Source organism: Salmo salar, chromosome ssa02 (assembly GCF_905237065.1).
Source record: "Salmo salar chromosome ssa02, Ssal_v3.1, whole genome shotgun sequence".
NCBI classification, from domain to species: domain Eukaryota; kingdom Metazoa; phylum Chordata; class Actinopteri; order Salmoniformes; family Salmonidae; genus Salmo; species Salmo salar.
Genome location: NC_059443.1, coordinates 71525539 through 71545926, shown reverse-complemented (window position 1 = coordinate 71545926; position 20388 = coordinate 71525539). Strand labels below are relative to the sequence as shown.

The 20388-nt window shown below is 46.7% G+C and overlaps 2 protein-coding genes across 2 annotated transcripts in view; one reads left to right on the top strand and one right to left on the bottom strand.

The window, feature by feature from the left end:
* Window positions 1–1663: 1663 nt before the first annotated feature.
* Window positions 1664–20388, bottom strand: part of LOC106591594 (tektin 4) — a 23520-nt gene continuing 4795 nt past the window's right edge. Inside the window, 4 exon segments of the mRNA XM_045713275.1 lie at window positions 1664–1895; window positions 2215–2369; window positions 2526–2538; window positions 5232–5375. Of these exon segments, the coding sequence (XP_045569231.1) occupies window positions 1682–1895; window positions 2215–2369; window positions 2526–2538; window positions 5232–5375 (526 nt within the window). The 3' untranslated portion in view covers window positions 1664–1681.
* Window positions 13393–20388, top strand: part of LOC106591603 (lipopolysaccharide-induced tumor necrosis factor-alpha factor homolog) — a 19245-nt gene continuing 12249 nt past the window's right edge. The window contains exon 1 of the mRNA XM_045709446.1: window positions 13393–13461. The gene's annotated coding sequence lies outside the window, so the exon portion shown is untranslated. The remainder of the gene's footprint in view (window positions 13462–20388) is intronic.

The window sequence follows — 20388 nt, the reverse complement described above, 5'->3', positions numbered from 1 at the left end:
ATATAGTGCACTTCTTTTAACCAGAGCCCTATTCTCTATATAGTGCATTTCTTTTAATCAGAGCCTTATGGGAATAGTGTGCCAGTTGGGATACAGACCCAGGAAGATGTTCCCTCCCCTCTGTCCTCATTCATAGATCTGATAGGACTGGACGTGCGAAAGCAAGATGGCAGAAATTAGACCAGGGCTGCCCAACCCTCTTCCTGGAGATCTACCATCCTGTAGGTTTTCAGTCCAACCCTCTTCCTGGAGATCTACCATCCTGTAGGTTTTCAGTCCAACCCTCTTCCTGGAGATCTACCATCCTGTAGGTTTTCAGTCCAACCCTCTTCCTGGAGATCTACCATCCTGTAGGTTTTCAGTCCAACCCTCTTCCTGGGGATCTACCTTCCTGTAGGTTTTCAGTCCAACCCTCTTCCTGGAGATCTACCATCCTGTAGGTTTTCAGTCCAACCCTCTTCCTGGAGATCTACCATCCTGTAGGTTTTCAGTCCAACCCTCTTCCTGGAGATCTACCATCCTGTAGGTTTTCAGTCCAACCCTCTTCCTGGGGATCTACCTTCCTGTAGGTTTTCAGTCCAACCCTCTTCCTGGAGATCTACCATCCTGTAGGTTTTCAGTCCAACCCTCTTCCTGGAGATCTACCATCCTGTAGGTTTTCAGTCCAACCCTCTTCCTGGAGATCTACCATCCTGTAGGTTTTCAGTCCAACCATCTTCCTGGAGATCTACCATCCTGTAGGTTTTCAGTCCAACCCTCTTCCTGGAGATCTACCATCCTGTAGGTTTTCAGTCCAACCCTCTTCCTGGAGATCTACCATCCTGTAGGTTTTCAGTCCAACCCTCTTCCTGGAGATCTACCATCCTGTAGGTTTTCAGTCCAACCCTCTTCTTGGAGATCTATCTTATCTTCTCACCAAGACCTGAACTAGCTGAATCAGGCACTGTATGTTAGATTAAGGTTGGAGTGTAAACCTACAGGACAGTTGATCTGTAGGAACAGGGTTGGAGTGTAAACCTACAGGACAGTTGATCTGTAGGAACAGGGTTGGAGTGTAAACCTACAGGACAGTTGATCTGTAGGAACAGGGTTGGAGTGAAAACCTACAGGACAGTTGATCTGTAGGAACAGGGTTGGAGTGTAAACCTACAGGACAGTTGATCTGTAGGAACAGGGTTGGAGTGAAAACCTACAGGACAGCTGATCTGTAGGAACAGGGTTGGAGTGTAAACCTACAGGACAGCTGATCTGTAGGAACAGGGTTGGAATGAAAACCTACAGGACAGCTGATCTGTAGGAAGAAGTTTGGGTTGCCCTGGGTTACATCTACCAGTTGTGTCAGATACATGAAGGGGAGTGATCGAGGGCAGAGGGAAGGGAGTATCTTACTGCTTTAGTGTATTAGTGTACACTCTTAGACTAGTGTCAGTGATCAGTCAGCTGTGACAGACAAGCCTTTATTGATTCACACAACACAACTGGAAACACCAAGCAAATGCACACGTTGCACTAGTCACTAATACAGACTTGATCACACACACACACACACACACACACACACACACACACACACACACACACACACACACACACACACACACACACACACACACACACACACACACACACACACACACACACACACACACACGTCTCCATATCCCCCTGTCTCTCTCTCTCTTCAGTACCCAGACAGGGCTATGAAGGTGGGGTAGCGGGTGCGGTGGGACATGCACTTGTCCCTGTCGATGAGCAAGCTGTGGGTCTTACAGCCGATGTCCTTCTCCAGCACCATGCGGGACTCCTCCAGGTGGGACAGGGAGCTCCGCGCTGCAGACAGCTGCTGCTGCAGGGACGACATGGTCTGGGAGATCTGACCTACCTCACCCACCAGGCTGGAGACAGAGAGAGAGAGAGAGAGAGAGAGGAGGGGGGAGAGGGAGCACAAGAAGGAGAGAGAGAAAGAGAGCGCGAGAGAGGAGAGAGGGAGGGGAAGAGAGACCGAAAGAGAGAGAGAGAGAGGAAGGAGAGGAGCTTATCAGACCAGTGTAGGTGTTTGTGAAAGATGGGAGAGAGAGTGCGATAGACATAGGTTTGAGTGTGTGTTTGGTTGTGTGTTTGTGTGCATGTCCGTGTGAGTGCGTACTGGCTTGCTTGCCTGTGTGTGCTTCTGTCTGTTCGTGTGTGTGTGTGTGTGTGTGTGTGCGTGCGCACGTGAATTGTGGGGTGTCCCTACAGAGCTCCATGTGGGGTCTGTGTGAGCGTTGGTGCAGCCTGGACTGAGCCACTCTCAGAGGGGCCTCTTTATCATACAGAGCCTGCTGAAGAGACACAATGTTCCTCTCCTGGGCCCCGATCTGATCCAGGATCTACACACACACACACACACACACACGTATGAAACACATACACACGTATCAAATACAAACACAAACACACACACACACAGACAAATCCAGTGCAGAATACAACAGGTATAGACCTCAGGGAGGAGGTGTGATACAGGGATGTGAAAATGGTAAAACAGTAGAATATGTCCTACAGGAAATGAGGTGTGATACAGGGATGTGATCATGGTAAAACAGTAGAATATGTCCTAAAGGAAATGAGGTGTGATTCAGGGTTGTGATCATGGTAAAACAGTAGAATACGTCCTAAAGGAAATGAGGTGTGATACAGGGATGTGATCATGGTAAAACAGTAGAATATGTCCTACAGGAAATGAGGTGTGATTCAGGGATGTGATCATGGTAAAACAGTAGAATACGTCCTACAGGAAATGAGGTGTGATTCAGGGATGGGATCATGGTAAAACAGTAGAATATGTCCTAAAGGAAATGAGGTGTGATTCAGGGATGTGATCATGGTAAAACAGTAGAATACGTCCTACAGGAAATGAGGTGTGATTCAGGGATGGGATCATGGTAAAACAGTAGAATATGTCCTAAAGGAAATGAGGTGTGATTCAGGGATGTGATCATGGTAAAACAGTAGAATACGTCCTACTGGAAATGTACCTGGTAAAAATGTGTAACCGTGGTAACACAATAATGTCATTGTGAGAAGACTTGACTTGTGACATTTTAAAAAACGCATTCTACTCCGTCTTTGCTTGCACAAGATCATTTTTAGTTCCTGAATACATTGAATACATTTAGTTATCAAGTCATTTCACATGCCAAGGAACATGTTAGAATTGCAAATAGATTGTGTTAAATTTGTGTGAAATATAAGACAAATTAAAAAAGGACATATTTGTACTTAATTATGTCAAGAATTGTATGAACTGATACATGCAATAAAATATTTATTTAAAAAAGAGAGTGTGTGTGTATAATACAGCTACTCACTGGTCCTGTAGGTTGTCTGAGTTGGAGTGGTACTGTGTCTATAATACAGTTACTCACTGGTCCTGTAGGTTGTCTGAGTTGGAGTGGTACTGTGTGTATAATACAGCTACTCACTGGTCCTGTAGGTTGTCTGAGTTGGAGTGGTACTGTGTCTATAATACAGCTACTCACTGGTCTTGTAGGTTGTCTGAGTTGGAGTGGTACTGTGTGTATAATACAGCTACTCACTGGTCTTGTAGGTTGTCTGAGTTGGAGTGGTACTGTGTGTATAATACAGCTACTCACTGGTCCTGTAGGTTGTCTGAGTTGGAGTGGTATTGTGTGTATAATACAGCTACTCACTGGTCCTGTAGGTTGTCTGAGTTGAAGTGGTACTGTGTGTATAATACAGCTACTCACTGGTCCTGTAGGTTGTCTGAGTTGGAGTGGTACTGTGTGTATAATACAGCTACTCACTGGTCCTGTAGGTTGTCTGAGTTGGAGTGGTACTGTGTGTTTAATACAGCTACTCACTGGTCCTGTAGTTTGTCTGAGTTGGAGTGGTACTGTGTGTATAATACAGCTACTCACTGGTCCTGTAGGTTGTCTGAGTTGGAGTGGTACTGTGTGTATAATACAGCTACTCACTGGTCCTGTAGGTTGTCTGAGTTGGGGTGGTACTGTGTGTATAATACAGCTACTCACTGGTCCTGTAGGTTGTCTGAGTTGGAGTGGTACTGTGTGTATAATACAGCTACTCACTGGTCCTGTAGGTTGTCTGAGTTGGAGTGGTACTGTGTGTATAATACAGCTACTCACTGGTCCTGTAGGTTGTCTGAGTTGGGGTGGTACTGTGTGTATAATACAGCTACTCACTGGTCCTGTAGGTTGTCTGAGTTGGAGTGGTACTGTGTGTATAATACAGCTACTCACTGGTCCTGTTGGTTGTCTGAGTTGGAGTGGTACTGTGTGTATAATACAGCTACTCACTGGTCCTGTTGGTTGTCTGAGTTGGAGTGGTACTGTGTGTATAATACAGCTACTCACTGGTCCTGTAGGTTGTCTGAGTTGGAGTGGTACTGTGTGTATAATACAGCTACTCACTGGTCCTGTTGGTTGTCTGAGTTGGGGTGGTACTGTGTGTATAATACAGCTACTCACTGGTCCTGTAGGTTGTCTGAGTTGGAGTGGTACTATGTGTATAATACAGCTACTCACTGGTCTTGTAGGTTGTCTGAGTTGGGGTGGTACTGTGTGTATAATACAGCTACTCACTGGTCCTGTAGGTTGTCTGAGTTGGGGTGGTACTGTGTGTATAATACAGCTACTCACTGGTCCTGTAGGTTGTCTGAGTTGGAGTGGTACTGTGTGTATAATACAGCTACTCACTGGTCCTGTAGGTTGTCTGAGTTGGAGTGGTACTGTGTGTATAATACAGCTACTCACTGGTCCTGTAGGTTGTCTGAGTTGAAGTGGTACTGTGTGTATAATACAGCTACTCACTGGTCCTGTAGGTTGTCTGAGTTGGAGTGGTACTGTGTGTATAATACAGCTACTCACTGGTCCTGTAGGTTGTCTGAGTTGGAGTGGTACTGTGTGTTTAATACAGCTACTCACTGGTCCTGTAGGTTGTCTGAGTTGGAGTGGTACTGTGTGTATAATACAGCGACTCACTGGTCTTGTAGGTTGTCTGAGTTGGGGTGGTACTGTGTGTATAATACAGCTACTCACTGGTCCTGTAGGTTGTCTGAGTTGGAGTGGTACTGTGTGTATAATACAGCTACTCACTGGTCCTGTAGGTTGTCTGAGTTGGAGTGGTACTGTGTGTATAATACAGCTACTCACTGGTCTTGTAGGTTGTCTGAGTTGGAGTGGTACTGTGTGTATAATACAGCTACTCACTGGTCTTGTAGGTTGTCTGAGTTGGAGTGGTACTGTGTGTCAGTACTCATGTTGTTGTAGCGACCACACTGGTCATCCAGACTGTAGGCCTGGTACTTATCAGACCAGTCCAGCTCCAGAGTCTGCTTGGCATCTCTGTTTCACCTGATACACACACACACACACACACACACACACACACACACACACACACACACACACACACACACACACACACACACACACACACACACACACACACGCAGTAGGAGACAGTAAGGGGCAGAAAGCCAGTGTGAGGGTCTGCACTCAGGGTACAATGGATAGTGGTCGGTGCGAGGGAACTCTCACTCAAACTATGAAAAGGATAAAACGAGGCGGCCTTGATACAAAGTGATAAAATGTGATGAATAAAAAGGAGAATACGTTTGGGCTTCTATGCCTAAACATCAGTGCTGTTTATCACCTGTTAGCACTTTTCACAGGCACTTTTTGCATCTCGGCCTCCTTGGTTTTTCCTTTGCATGCTTTGCGGGTGAGTAGCTACGTATTACAGACAGTACGGGGCGCCATAAGACAAAAAAAGGACATTGTTACCAGAGCAAGATCATTATTCAATAGTAATGGAAAACGGAAACGAGCGTTTCTTATTGGACAACCTCAGGTAGTCCCTCCCTGTTAGTCCATTTTCCTTTGTTTGGTACCTAATGAATAGGCTGCAACCCGGCTCAGCTGCTGCAAAGATGGCTGACAAAAATACTAGGATGGAAGCTGTCTGTCTGTCTGTCTGTCTGTCTGTCTGTCTGTCTGTCTGTCTGTCTGTCTGTCTGTCTGTCTGTCTGTCTGTCTGTCTGTCTGTCTGTCTGTCTGTCTGTCTGTCTGGAGTAGCAGATCTGATCTTTAGCTCCACACAGTCCACAGTACCTCATCTCCTCCAGGACTCCAAAAAGGTAAGGGGCTGTCGCTCTGCTCGTTGCTGGGAAAGGGTGCTCTGAGTTGGGGGGTTTCAGAGTGCTTCTTTGCAGGATATAATAAAATATGAAAGACTTGTGTGTAGGCCTAGGAATATCTGTGTTTGTTTTGTGTGTGTTGCTACGTGAGAAGGAAAAGAATTGTTAGAAGCGGGGTGTTTTTAAAAATCGGTTTAGAGAAAACAAAGCACCAGTCACCCTACCATCTTCTAACTCTGTCTTGGTGCCTAATGTTTGACAGCGCTGTTAGATGTGTACACACAGACAGCTCTGTTAGATGTGAACACACAGACAGCGCTGTTAGATGTGTACACACAGACAGCGCTGTTAGATGTGTACACACAGACAGCTCTGTTAGATGTGGACACACAGACAGCTCTGTTAGATGTGTACACACAAACAGCGCTGTTAGATGTGTACACACAGACAGCTCTGTTAGATGTGTACACACAGGCAGCTCTGTTAGATGTGTACACACAGACAGCTCTGTTAGATGTGTACACACAGACAGCTCTGTTAGATGTGTACACACAGACAGCTCTGTTAGATGTGTACACACAGACAGCTCTGTTAGATGTGTACACACAGACAGCTCTGTTAGATGTGTACACACAGACAGCGCTGTTAGATGTGTATACACAGACAGCGCTGTTAGATGTGTACACACAGACAGCTCTGTTAGATGTGTACACACAGACAGCGCTGTTAGATGTGTACACACAGACAGCGCTGTTATATGTGTACACACAGACAGCACGGAAAACTGTACTTCACACATCAGGGAATTTGATAGCTAACCAAACCACAATATCATTTATGGGGAAATGTCCAGCTGTTCTGTGGGATGTTGGATTAAGGAAATGAAAATAAAGCCTTCCGTAAATGTTTAACTGACTAGGATGTGTGAGTTTGGGTTTCTGCCCATTGTAAATGGGTATAGTTGTCACGTCCTGACCAGCAGAGGGCGTTTTGCTTAGTCTTGGTCAGGATGTGGCAGGGGGTTTGTGTTTGTTAAATGTTGGGTTGATGATTGGGACTTCCAATTGAAGGCAGGTGTGTATAGTTGCCTTTGATTGGAAGTCCTATATAGGTGTGTGTGTTTGTTTTTGGGGATGTGGGGAATTGTTTGTGAGCACTGCTTTTTGGTTTAGCCTGCTACATTGTCGTATAGTGAGTACTGTTCATTGTTTTGTTTTTGTTTTCCCTGTGGATGCTTTTTTTCATTTACCAATTAAAAGAATGAGTGTCCACACTTCCGCTGCGCCTTGGTCCTTCTCTCTCCTGTCTGACATTTTCGCCGAAGAGTACGACTTATTTTGTGACAGAATTCCCCACCAAACCAGGACCAAGCAGCGGAAGAAGGCTGGCGAGGACTGGGAGACACGACGGGTAAGGGAGACCGAGAGGCACCCCCAAGATTTTTTTAGGGGGGGGGACAAGGGCTGGTTGACGGGGCAAGACGGGAGTGCCAGTCAACAGTCACCAGAGCTGCCCGCCAGTCAACAGTCACCAGAGCTGCCCGCCAGTCAACAGTCACCAGAGCTGCCCGCCAGTCAACAGTCACCAGAGCTGCCCGCCAGTCAACAGTCACCAGAGCTGCCCACCAGTCATACGTCACCAGAGCTGCCCGCCAGTCATACGTCACCAGAGCCGCCCACTAGTCAGGGGCCGCCAGAGCCGCCCGCTAGTCAGAAGCCGCCAGAGTGGCCAGACTGCCCGGAACTGCCAGAGTGGCCAGACTGCCCGGAACTGCCAGAGTGGCCAGACTGCCCGGAACTGCCAGAGTGGCCAGACTGCCCGGAACTGCCAGAGTGGCCAGACTGCCCGGAACTGCCAGAGTGGCCAGACTGCCCGGAACTGCCAGAGTGGCCAGACTGCCCGGAACTGCCAGAGTGGCCAGACTGGCCCGCCTGTTCGGGGCTGCCAGAGTGCCCTGCCTGTCAGGAGCTGCCAGAGTGGCCCGTCAGTCAGGATCAGCCCGAGGGGCCCTCCTGTCCTCCGGCCCAGCCCGAGGGGCCCTCCTGTCCTCCGGCCCAGCCCGAGTGGCCCTCCTGTCCTCCGGCCCAGCCCGAGTGGCCCTCCTGTCCTCCGGCCCAGCCCGAGTGGTCCGTCTGCCAGGGTCAGCCCGAGTGGCACGTCTGCCCGGGCGCAGCTAGCGGCGCCACCAAAGTGGGTGACGCCAAAGGGGGAACGAGGTCCACGTCCTGCACCTGAGCCACCTCCAGGATAGGTGGGTTGGGGAGGGAGGGTGTAGCACAGTGCCGTCGGTGACGGCAGCCACCCTCCCTTCCCTCCCTTTTGGTTTAGGGGTTATTGTTTGTTGGTTTTGTTGGGGTATGGGGGATTTTCTTGTGTTTTTCTTTTTTTAAGGTGCATCCCGGAGTCTGCACCTTGAGGGGGGTACTGTCACGTCCTGACCAGCAGAGGGCGTTTTGCTTAGTCTTGGTCAGGATGTGGCAGGGGGTTTGTGTTTGTTAAATGTTGGGTTGATGATTGGGACTTCCAATTGAAGGCAGGTGTGTATAGTTGCCTTTCATTGGAAGTCCTATATAGGTGTGTGTGTTTGTTTTTGGGGATGTGGGGAATTGTTTGTGAGCACTGCTTTTTGGTTTAGCCTGCTACATTGTCGTATCGTGAGTACTGGTCATTGTTTTGTTTTTGTTTTCCCTGTGGATGCTTTTTTTCATTTACCAATTAAAAGAATGAGTGTCCACACTTCCGCTGCGCCTTGGTCCTTCTCTCTCCTGTCTGACATTTTCGCCGAAGAGAACGACTTATTTTGTGACAGAATTCCCCACCAAACCAGGACCAAGCAGCGGAAGAAGGCTGGCGAGGTCTGGGAGACACGACGGGTAAGGGAGACCGAGAGGCACCCCCAAGATTTTTTTAGGGGGGGGCACAAGGGCTGGTTGACGGGGCAAGACGGGAGTGCCAGTCAACAGTCACCAGAGCTGCCCGCCAGTCAACAGTCACCAGAGCTGCCCGCCAGTCAACAGTCACCAGAGCTGCCCGCCAGTCAACAGTCACCAGAGCTGCCCGCCAGTCAACAGTCACCAGAGCTGCCCACCAGTCATACGTCACCAGAGCTGCCCGCCAGTCATACGTCACCAGAGCCGCCCACTAGTCAGGGGCCGCCAGAGCCGCCCGCTAGTCAGAAGCCGCCAGAGTGGCCAGACTGCCCGGAACTGCCAGAGTGGCCAGACTGCCCGGAACTGCCAGAGTGGCCAGACTGCCCGGAACTGCCAGAGTGGCCAGACTGCCCGGAACTGCCAGAGTGGCCAGACTGCCCGGAACTGCCAGAGTGGCCAGACTGCCCGGAACTGCCAGAGTGGCCAGACTGGCCCGCCTGTTCGGGGCTGCCAGAGTGCCCTGCCTGTCAGGAGCTGCCAGAGTGGCCCGTCAGTCAGGATCAGCCCGAGGGGCCCTCCTGTCCTCCGGCCCAGCCCGAGGGGCCCTCCTGTCCTCCGGCCCAGCCCGAGTGGCCCTCCTGTCCTCCGGCCCAGCCCGAGTGGCCCTCCTGTCCTCCGGCCCAGCCCGAGTGGTCCGTCTGCCAGGGTCAGCCCGAGTGGCACGTCTGCCCGGCGCAGCTAGCGGCGCCACCAAAGTGGGCAACGCCAAAGGGGGAACAAGGTCCACGTCCTGCACCTGAGCCACCTCCAGGATAGGTGGGTTGGGGAGGGAGGGTGTAGCACAGTGCCGTCGGTGACGGCAGCCACCCTCCCTTCCCTCCCTTTTGGTTTAGGGGTTATTGTTTGTTGGTTTTGTTGGGGTATGGGGGATTTTCTTGTGTTTTTCTTTTTTAAGGTGCATCCCGGAGTCTGCACCTTGAGGGGGGGGTACTGTCACGTCCTGACCAGCAGAGGGCGTTTTGCTTAGTCTTGGTCAGGATGTGGCAGGGGGTTTGTGTTTGTTAAATGTTGGGTTGATGATTGGGACTTCCAATTGAAGGCAGGTGTGTATAGTTGCCTTTGATTGGAAGTCCTATATAGGTGTGTGTGTTTGTTTTTGGGGATGTGGGGAATTGTTTGTGAGCACTGCTTTTTGGTTTAGCCTGCTACACTGTCGTATCGTGAGTACTGGTCATTGTTTTGTTTTTGTTTTCCCTGTGGATGCTTTTTTTCATTTACCAATTAAAAGAATGAGTGTCCACACTTCCGCTGCGCCTTGGTCCTTCTCTCTCCTGTCTGACATTTTCGCCGAAGAGTACGACTTATTTTGTGACAATAGTAAAGGTCAAGGTTGGGGTCAATTCGAATTGAAGTCAGTTAGTTCAAGAAGTAATCTGAAATAATTGAAAAAAGGAAATCTATATTCAATGACTTCTCAATAAATGGAAGAGGAGAAGCTTTTTATTTAAAAAGATGTTAAATGTTTTACATTTAAATATAAAATCACTTCCTGAATTGGGTGTCTTAAATTCGAATTAACTCTGGTAAAGATTGACAACCAGATTATAATATCCTCTGGGAAATGGCTAGTAGTGATGGTCACTGGTGGTAATTTATTTTGCACATTCGACACAAGGACACAGTGTTCAACCTATCAGCACTATCCAGTCAGAGTCAAAGTCATGGTTTACCACACACTGCTTGTGTGTGTGTGTGTGTGCGGGCATGCGTGTGCGTGTGTATGTGTGTGTGTAGTAGGGATGGTGAATTGGTGTGTGTGGCAACAGCAGGTCCGCTTGCAGCATTCTCTGTAACCATTTCCCAAAGCACGTGCCACCTACAGTACAGCGGATGACCCACCCAACTATAACTGTCTCGATCAGTCACTCTCTCTCTACTCACGCACATACCACATCCCAAAGTGCCCTGATGGGGAAGAAAGAAGAAAAACATTCTCGCTCTCTCCACCACCCCCACCACCACCACCACCACCACCCTACTGCCTCTGATCTGGCGGACTCAGTAAACACAAATACTGTGTAGTAGTAGACGTGTGTAGTAGTAGTAGTTTTTAGTTGTGTATGAATAGGGACGTGAGATACATTATATGATAACATGGAAAATACTGTCACTTTTTTATTTTTTTATTTTACCTTTATTTAACCAGGCAAGTTAGTTAAGAACAAATTCTTATTTTCAATGACGGCCTAAGAACAGTGGGTTAACTGCCTTGTTTAGGGACAGAACGACAGATTTGTACCTTGTCAGCTCGGGGATTCCAAGATGCATCATCTTCATGTGATACGCACCCGCTCAAAACACCGCCAGAAGACACGTGTCGGTGGCATCCAATACTGTTGCAGTACTTAGCGTTTGTACGTTGTTGATAAATGCAGAAGGAACCTCGTCTGTTGGAGTCATATGCTGCCAGTCGCAACAGTTTTTGGCGATTTTAATCATCCTATTCCTGGTAAGACAATGATGTCTTGTATTTTTTTCATGGTTAGTTTTAGTTTTTGTAGTGGACAATAATAATAATAATAATAATAAACCTTGGGTGGGAAAGGGGAAAGGTGATACATAGTCAGTTGCACAACTGAATACATTCAACTGCATTTAACCCCTCCTTAATCGACGTCCACGGCGCCTGGGGAGCAGTTGTTGTTGGGGGTTAACTGCCTTGCTCAAGGGAAGAACGGCAGATTTTTTCAGATTATAGGCCCAGTGCTCTTAACCTCTAGGCTATGTGTCACCCAGTTGTTGGCACTTGTAATGAGCTGTATGCACTTTAAGATTGAGACTAAGTTAGTATTTCTGTTTTCAACATTCTGATCTCTGCATGTTTTGCATCTTCAACAGGCAACATTAGGAAAGAGGGACAAATTACCCAGATTTCCCAGGACTAAATAGACAACAACAACGTGAGATACTGAAGATAAACCTACTATCTTTTTTAACCTTAAAGTTCACAACGTTATTTGAAATGTCCCGGGGTTCTGGAAGAACAGGAGGAGGACTGTCACGGTCGCTGAAGGTAAAACCTAAGGGCGCTGGAGTAAAGCCCTTCCTGCTTAGAGGAAGCATCAATCTAGGTGTGGTGCAGGCCACTGAAATCCCATACACTGAAGGTATGGATTCTAAGGCTAGGAAACATTACAAGGAGGAAGTCTTGAGGAAACATCCTGAGACTCTGATAGTGGATTACAGAAAAGCACTGTGGAACAGAGTCAAAACCAACTATGTTTTCTACACAGCGCACCCCACAGCCTGGCGTACTGCCCTGCACCAAATCTACCTCGACACTGAAGAGAGAGACATCAACAATGCCGTACAGGTCAAAGCGTATGCGGATGACAGTCACTTTAAGGATGTTATTACAGTGAATCTTTATCACACTGGTACCGTCGTGGTCCAAGGCTCTCAGACCCAGCTAAACAACTTTCAACAGGACTTTCAGGAACTGAAGGAAAAAGCTGAGCTGAATAAAAGTATTGTCACATACCAAGGAGCATGTTAGAATTGCAAATGTATTGTGTTACATTTGTGGTAAATATAGTGTGTGTTTAGATAAGAAACATTTTAAAAGCATAAATTTGTACTTAATTGTCAATAATTGTATGCACTCATACATGCTATAAAATATGTATTTAAAAAAGAGAGTGTGTGTCTGTGTTTGTGTGTATAATACATCCGTGCGTGCGTGTGTGTATAATACTGCCCTACCAAGCAAAATAACATAACACCAATTTTCACCAGAACACAATACAATAGAGGCAGGATACTTGTCCACATGATTAAGCATGTATTTAATGTAGCAAAAATGACTAACTCATTTTCGACCAAATGAGCAGTTACTGCCTTTTTGCTTGGTTGGGCAGAATACAGCTATATAACATGTGATGAATAAAAAAGGAGAATACGTTTGGGCTTCTATGCCTAAACATCAGTGCTGTTTATCACCTGTTAGCACTTTTCACAGGCACTTTTTGCATCTCGGCCTCCTTGGTTTTTCCTTTGCATGCTTTGCGGGTGAGTAGCTACGTATTACAGACAGTACGGGGCGCCATAAGACAAAAAAAGGACATTGTTACCAGAGCAAGATCATTATTCATTAGTAATGGAAAACGGAAACGAGCGTTTCTTATTGGACAACCTCAGGTAGTCCCTCCCTGTTAGTCCATTTTCCTTTGTTTGGTACCTAATGAATAGGCTGCAACCCGGCTCAGCTGCTGCAAAGATGGCTGACAAAAATACTAGGATGGAAGCTGTCTGTCTGTCTGTCTGTCTGTCTGTCTGTCTGTCTGTCTGTCTGTCTGTCTGTCTGGAGTAGCAGATCTGATCTTTAGCTCCACACAGTCCACAGTACCTCATCTCCTCCAGGACTCCAAAAAGGTAAGGGGCTGTCGCTCTGCTCGTTGCTGGGAAAGGGTGCTCTGAGTTGGGGGGTTTCAGAGTGCTTCTTTGCAGGATATAATAAAATATGAAAGACTTGTGTGTAGGCCTAGGAATATCTGTGTTTGTTTTGTGTGTGTTGCTACGTGAGAAGGAAAAGAATTGTTAGAAGCGGGGTGTTTTTAAAAATCGGTTTAGAGAAAACAAAGCACCAGTCACACTACCTTCTTCTAACTCTGTCTTGGTGCCTAATGTTTGACAGCGCTGTTAGATGTGTACACACAGACAGCTCTGTTAGATGTGTACACACAGACAGCGCTGTTAGATGTGAACACACAGACAGCGCTGTTAGATGTGTACACACAGACAGCGCTGTTAGATGTGTACACACAGACAGCTCTGTTAGATGTGGACACACAGACAGCTCTGTTAGATGTGTACACACAGACAGCGCTGTTAGATGTGTACACACAGACAGCTCTGTTAGATGTGAACACACAGACAGCGCTGTTAGATGTGTACACACAGACAGCTCTGTTAGATGTGAACACACAGACAGCGCTGTTAGATGTGTACACACAGACAGCGCTGTTAGATGTGTACACACAGACAGCTCTGTTAGATGTGGACACACAGACAGCTCTGTTAGATGTGTACACACAAACAGCGCTGTTAGATGTGTACACACAGACAGCTCTGTTAGATGTGTACACACAGGCAGCTCTGTTAGATGTGTACACACAGACAGCTCTGTTAGATGTGTACACAGAGACAGCGCTGTTAGATGTGTAAACACAGACAGCGCTGTTAGATGTGTACACACAGACAGCGTTGTTAGATGTGTACACACAGACAACGCTGTTAGATGTGTACACACAGACAGCGTTGTTAGATGTGTACACACAGACAGCGCTGTTAGATGTGTACACACAGACAGCGCTGTTAGATGTGTACACACAGACAGCTCTGTTAGATGTGTACACACAGACAGCGCTGTTAGATGTGTACACACAGACAGCGCTGTTAGATGTGTACACACAGACAGCACGGAAAACTGTACTTCACACATCAGGGAATTTGATAGCTAACCAAACCACAATATCATTTATGGGGAAATGTCCAGCTGTTCTGTGGGATGTTGGATTAAGGAAATGAAAATAATGCCTTCCGTAAATGTTTAACTGACTAGGATGTGTGAGTTTGGGTTTCTGCCCATTGTAAATGGGTATAGTTGTCACGTCCTGACCAGCAGAGGGCGTTTTGCTTAGTCTTGGTCAGGATGTGGCAGGGGGTTTGTGTTTGTTAAATGTTGGGTTGATGATTGGGACTTCCAATTGAAGGCAGGTGTGTATAGTTGCCTTTGATTGGAAGTCCTATATAGGTGTGTGTGTTTGTTTTTGGGGATGTGGGGAATTGTTTGTGAGCACTGCTTTTTGGTTTAGCCTGCTACATTGTCGTATCGTGAGTACTGTTCATTGTTTTGTTTTTGTTTTCCCTGTGGATGCTTTTTTTCATTTACCAATTAAAAGAATGAGTGTCCACACTTCCGCTGCACCTTGGTCCTTCTCTCTCCTGTCTGACATTTTCGCCGAAGAGTACGACTTATTTTGTGACAGAATTCCCCACCAAACCAGGACCAAGCAGCGGAAGAAGGCTGGCGAGGACTGGGAGACACGACGGGTAAGGGAGACCGAGAGGCACCCCCAAGATTTTTTTAGGGGGGGACAAGGGCTGGTTGACGGGGCAAGACGGGAGTGCCAGTCAACAGTCACCAGAGCTGCCCGCCAGTCAACAGTCACCAGAGCTGCCCGCCAGTCAACAGTCACCAGAGCTGCCCGCCAGTCAACAGTCACCAGAGCTGCCCGCCAGTCAACAGTCACCAGAGCTGCCCACCAGTCATACGTCACCAGAGCTGCCCGCCAGTCATACGTCACCAGAGCCGCCCACTAGTCAGGGGCCGCCAGAGCCGCCCGCTAGTCAGAAGCCGCCAGAGTGGCCAGACTGCCCGGAACTGCCAGAGTGGCCAGACTGCCCGGAACTGCCAGAGTGGCCAGACTGCCCGGAACTGCCAGAGTGGCCAGACTGCCCGGAACTGCCAGAGTGGCCAGACTGCCCGGAACTGCCAGAGTGGCCAGACTGCCCGGAACTGCCAGAGTGGCCAGACTGGCCCGCCTGTTCGGGGCTGCCAGAGTGCCCTGCCTGTCAGGAGCTGCCAGAGTGGCCCGTCAGTCAGGATCAGCCCGAGGGGCCCTCCTGTCCTCCGGCCCAGCCCGAGGGGCCCTCCTGTCCTCCGGCCCAGCCCGAGTGGCCCTCCTGTCCTCCGGCCCAGCCCGAGTGGCCCTCCTGTCCTCCGGCCCAGCCCGAGTGGTCCGTCTGCCAGGGTCAGCCCGAGTGGCACGTCTGCCCGGCGCAGCTAGCGGCGCCACCAAAGTGGGTGACGCCAAAGGGGGAACGAGGTCCACGTCCTGCACCTGAGCCACCTCCAGGATAGGTGGGTTGGGGAGGGAGGGTGTAGCACAGTGCCGTCGGTGACGGCAGCCACCCTCCCTTCCCTCCCTTTTGGTTTAGGGGTTATTGTTTGTTGGTTTTGTTGGGGTATGGGGGATTTTCTTGTGTTTTTCTTTTTTAAGGTGCATCCCGGAGTCTGCACCTTGAGGGGGGGGTACTGTCACGTCCTGACCAGCAGAGGGCGTTTTGCTTAGTCTTGGTCAGGATGTGGCAGGGGGTTTGTGTTTGTTAAATGTTGGGTTGATGATTGGGACTTCCAATTGAAGGCAGGTGTGTATAGTTGCCTTTGATTGGAAGTCCTATATAGGTGTGTGTGTTTGTTTTTGGGGATGTGGGGAATTGTTTGTGAGCACTGCTTTTTGGTTTAGCCTGCTACACTGTCGTATCGTGAGTACTGGTCATTGTTTTGTTTTTGTTTTCCCTGTGGATGCTTTTTTTCATTTACCAATTAAAAGAATGAGTGTCCACACTTCCGCTGCGCCTTGGTCCTTCTCTCTCCTGTCTGACATTTTCGCCGAAGAGTACGACTTATTTTGTGACAATAGTAAAGGTCAAGGTTGGGGTCAATTCGAATTGAAGTCAGTTAGTTCAAGAAGTAATCTGAAATAATTGAAAAAAGGAAATCTATATTCAATGACTTCTCAATAAATGGAAGAGGAGAAGCTTTTTATTTAAAAAGATGTTAAATGTTTTACATTTAAATATAAAATCACTTCCTGAATTGGGTGTCTTAAATTCGAATTAACTCTGGTAAAGATTGACAACCAGATTATAATATCCTCTGGGAAATGGCTAGTAGTGATGGTCACTGGTGGTAATTTATTTTGCACATTCGACACAAGGACACAGTGTTCAACCTATCAGCACTATCCAGTCAGAGTCAAAGTCATGGTTTACCACACACTGCTTGTGTGTGTGTGTGTGTGTGTGCGGGCATGCGTGTGTATGTGTGTGTGTAGTAGGGATGGTGAATTGGTGTGTGTGGCAACAGCAGGTCCGCTTGCAGCATTCTCTGTAACCATTTCCAAAAGCACGTGCCACCTACAGTACAGCGGATGACCCACCCAACTATAACTGTCTCGATCAGTCACTCTCTCTCTACTCACGCACATACCACATCCCAAAGTGCCCTGATGGGGAAGAAAGAAGAAAAACATTCTCGCTCTCTCCACCACCCCCACCACCACCACCACCACCACCCTACTGCCTCTGATCTGGCGGACTCAGTAAACACAAATACTGTGTAGTAGTAGACGTGTGTAGTAGTAGTAGTTTTTAGTTGTGTATGAATAGGGACGTGAGATACATGATATGATAACATGGAAAACACTGCCATTTTCAGATTGCATCATCTTCATGTGATACGCACCTGCTCAAAACACCGCCAGAAGATACGTGTCTGCGGCATCCAATGGTGTTACAGTACTTAGCGTTTGTATCTTTTTGAAAAATGCAGAAGGAACCTCGTTTGTTGGAGTCATATGCTGCCAGTCACAGCGGTTTTTGGCGATTTTAATCACGCTATCCCTGGTAAGACAATGATATTAGTGGACGATAATAATAATAATAATAAACCTTGGGTGGGAAAGGGGAAAGGTGATACATAGTCAGATGCACAACTGAATGCATTCAACTGCATTTAACCCCTCCTTAATCGACGTCCACGGCGCCTGGGGAGCAGTTGTTGTTGGGGGTTAACTGCCTTGCTCAAGGGAAGAACGGCAGATTTTTTCAGATTATAGGCCCAGTGCTCTTAACCTCTAGGCTATGTGTCACCCAGTTGTTGGCACTTGTAATGAGCTGTATGCACTTTAAGATTGAGACTAAGTTAGTATTTCTGTTTTCAACATTCTGATCTCTGCATGTTTTGCATGTTCAACAGGCAACATTAGGACTGAGGGACAAATTACCCAGATTTCCCAGGACTAAATAGACAACAACAACGTGAGATACTGAAGATAAACTTACTATCTTTTTTAACCTTAAAGTTCACAACGTTATTTGAAATGTTCTGGGGTTCTGGAAGAACAGGACGAGGACTGTCACGGTCGCTGAAGGTAAAACCTAAGGGCGCTGGAGTAAAGCCCTTCCTGCTTAGAGGAAGCATCAATCTAGGTGTGGTGCAGGCCACTGAAATCCCATACACTGAAGGTATGGATTCTAAGGCTAGGAAACATCACAAGGAGGAAGTCTTGAGGAAACATCCTGAGACTCTGATAGTGGATTACAGAAAAGCACTGTGGAACAGAGTCAAAACCAACTATGTTTTCTACACAGCGCACCCCACAGCCTGGCGTACTGCCCTGCACCAAATCTACCTCGACACTGAAGAGAGAGACATCAACAATGCCGTACAGGTCAAAGCGTATGCGGATGACAGTCACTTAAAGGTTATTACAGTGAATCTTTATCACACCGGTACTGTCATGGTCCAAGGCTCTCAGACCCAGCTCAACAACTTTCAACGGGACTTTCAGGAACTGAAGGAAAAAGCTGAGCTGAATAAAAGTATTGTCACATACCAAGGAGCATGTTAGAATTGCAAATGTATTGTGTTACATTTGTGGTAAATATAGTGTGTGTTTAGATAAGAAACATTTTAAAAGCATACATTTGTACATAATTGTCAATAATTGTATGCACTCATACATGCTATAAAAGATGTATTTAAAAAAGAGAGTGTGTGTCTGTGTTTGTGTGTATAATACATCCGTGCGTGCGTGTGTGTATAATACTGCCCTACCAAGCAAAATAACATAACACCAATTTTCTCCAGAACACAATAGAGGCAGGATACTTGTCCACATGATTAAGCATGTATTTAATGTAGCAAAAATGACTAACTCATTTTCGACCAAATGAGCAGTTACTGCCTTTTTGCTTGGTTGGGCAGAATACAGCTATATAACATGTGATGAATAAAAAAGGAGAATACGTTTGGGCTTCTATGCCTAAACATCAGTGCTGTTTATCACCTGTTAGCACTTTTCACAGGCACTTTTTGCATCTCGGCCTCCTTGGTTTTTCCTTTGCATGCTTTGCGGGTGAGTAGCTACGTATTACAGACAGTACGGGGCGCCATAAGACAAAAAAAGGACATTGTTACCAGAGCAAGATCATTATTCATTAGTAATGGAAAACGGAAACGAGCGTTTCTTATTGGACAACCTCAGGTAGTCCCTCCCTGTTAGTCCATTTTCCTTTGTTTGGTACCTAATGAATAGGCTGCAACCCGGCTCAGCTGCTGCAAAGATGGCTGACAAAAATACTAGGATGGAAGCAAATGTAAGTGATTATAACGTCATAACAAATCGTGCAAAATGTACAGTCGACAGGAATATGTTAGTTAATGTAGAGACAAACGATGATGCATATGTTTTTATCATACAGTTCATTTACGAAAATCGCGATTTAGCAAGCTAGCTGACTAGCTAACAGTAGCCAGCTAGCTTTATGGCTGTTGTGACATGAGTATGAAATTGTAATTCGTGTTCTTTGTTTTAGGAATTCCTGAAACAACCAGCAAACCAGGCTGTCATCTTGTGAAACAGTGGACGTAAAGAATCTAGCTAGCTAAAGCATTTACTGCAAATTGAATGTACTATTTTGTACGCTTGCCTTGTGGATAACGTAACTAGGTAACTCATTTCTTGTTTATTGTGCAGTGGAGGATAAAAATACCTGTATGCCTATGATGTGTAGCTAGCCATTTAGCCGATCTGTGTATGGACCCAAACGTTTGGTATACATATTAGTTCAGAACCTAGCTATGAACCTCAGCTATCATAGCCGGTTGTATCAACTTCAAAAGCCTATGGATTGAGTAGAATATAATATAACTTTGTGCCAAGGATGCAAGTCATATATACATGCAGTTATTACCAAGCATGATATCCCCACATTGTAGCCTGTACATTGAATATATTCACTGATCATGTACTCTACTGCAAATAAAGGTGTGGTTCAGGTATGAATGTGCAAAATAAATGACCACCAGTGACCATCACTACTAGCCATTTCCCAGAGGATATTATAATCTGGTTGTCAATCTTTACCAGGGTTAATTCTAATTTAAGACATGAATGTCTGAGACATTATTTTTCAGTCATGTCCAATACTAGGAGTATCAAACGGCATTATTTGAATGATGCTATGTCTGCATGTATGTATTACAATTATACACTTCAACAGTGTTTACCAATCTTGGTCCTGGGACATCAGTGGTTGGTTACACATTAACTATGCAATAGACTAGAAAAATGATTTAACTAGTTAAAAGGCTGATTTGTAATTCATATATACAGAAACAGAATTTTAAAGAAACAGTACACTACACTTCCTATGCATCATGTAAATAGGTTCATCTATCTCATTTCCTTCATCTGCACTGAACTGAGGACAGGATAGTTGTGGTATTTC